Source organism: Pygoscelis adeliae, unplaced genomic scaffold, assembly GCF_000699105.1.
Source record: "Pygoscelis adeliae isolate BGI_AS28 unplaced genomic scaffold, ASM69910v1 Scaffold120, whole genome shotgun sequence".
NCBI lineage: Eukaryota > Metazoa > Chordata > Aves > Sphenisciformes > Spheniscidae > Pygoscelis > Pygoscelis adeliae.
The window spans coordinates 166,471-167,372 of NW_008824032.1; the positions used below are offsets into that span (position 1 = coordinate 166,471).

General features: G+C 44.5%; 1 protein-coding gene across 1 annotated transcript in view; it reads left to right on the forward strand.

The window, feature by feature from the left end:
- EPHB6 (EPH receptor B6) overlaps nucleotides 1–902 on the forward strand; it is a 57,471-nt gene that overhangs the window by 33,755 nt on the left and 22,814 nt on the right. Inside the window, exon 5 of the mRNA XM_009328566.1 lies at nucleotides 423–761. Coding sequence (XP_009326841.1) covers nucleotides 423–761 — 339 coding nt within the window. The remainder of the gene's footprint in view (nucleotides 1–422; nucleotides 762–902) is intronic.

The window sequence follows — 902 nt, forward strand, 5'->3', positions numbered from 1 at the left end:
CACTGAAGTCTGAGAGAGTTCAGAGATATTAGGTGCCAAAGGAAAGAATTAGAGGTCTCACTAGAGACAAATCTTTACTAAGCTTGTGCAAAATTTAAAATTTCAGAAGCTTGGCATTTCCCTAGACACTGCTGTTCTTTTAGGGAAAAGTAAAAGTCACACCCTTGAAACAAAGACCCTTGTTAATTTTCTTACTCTAAAATGTGATAGTACAGTCGCTCCTTCACGTATGTAAGTGTATGTTTGATGTAGCAAAGAATATATTTTTCTTAGCCTTGTTCAGAGAAACAACTAGAGAAGAGTAAGAATGAGAAGGAAAAGCAACTTGTTCTTCTGTTCTTTTCCCCCTGCTTTGTCTTCTCCCCTCCCCCACCCCTCTCCCATTCTTTCATGGGATTTTGATCTTTCATTCTGTCTTCTAGGCATCCCCTCTGCTCCCCGTGACCTTAGCTATGAAATTGTTGGCTCCAACGTGCTCCTGACCTGGCGCCTCCCCAAGGACCTGGGTGGCCGCAAGGATGTTTTCTTCAATGTCATCTGCAAAGTATGCCCAGCAGGGTCCTCAGGGCCATGCGTGCGCTGTAGGGACAGCGTACAATTTGAACCACGCCAAGTGGGCCTGACAGAAAGTCGCGTGCAAGTCTCCAACCTCTTGGCCCGTGTGCAGTACACCTTTGAGATCCAGGCTGTCAACTTGGTGACTGAATTGAGTTCAGAAGCACCCCACTATGCCACCATCAATGTTAGCACCAGCCAGTCAGGTGAGGACAAAATTTCCACTTCTGTCTCTTATTTGATTTGCTTTTATCTTTTGAATCCTGGAGCTTTGTCTTCTTACTTGTGTGTTGTGCCTTTTTTTATCTTGCCCTGCTAGTTCTATGATTTCACTTCTGCAATTCTCA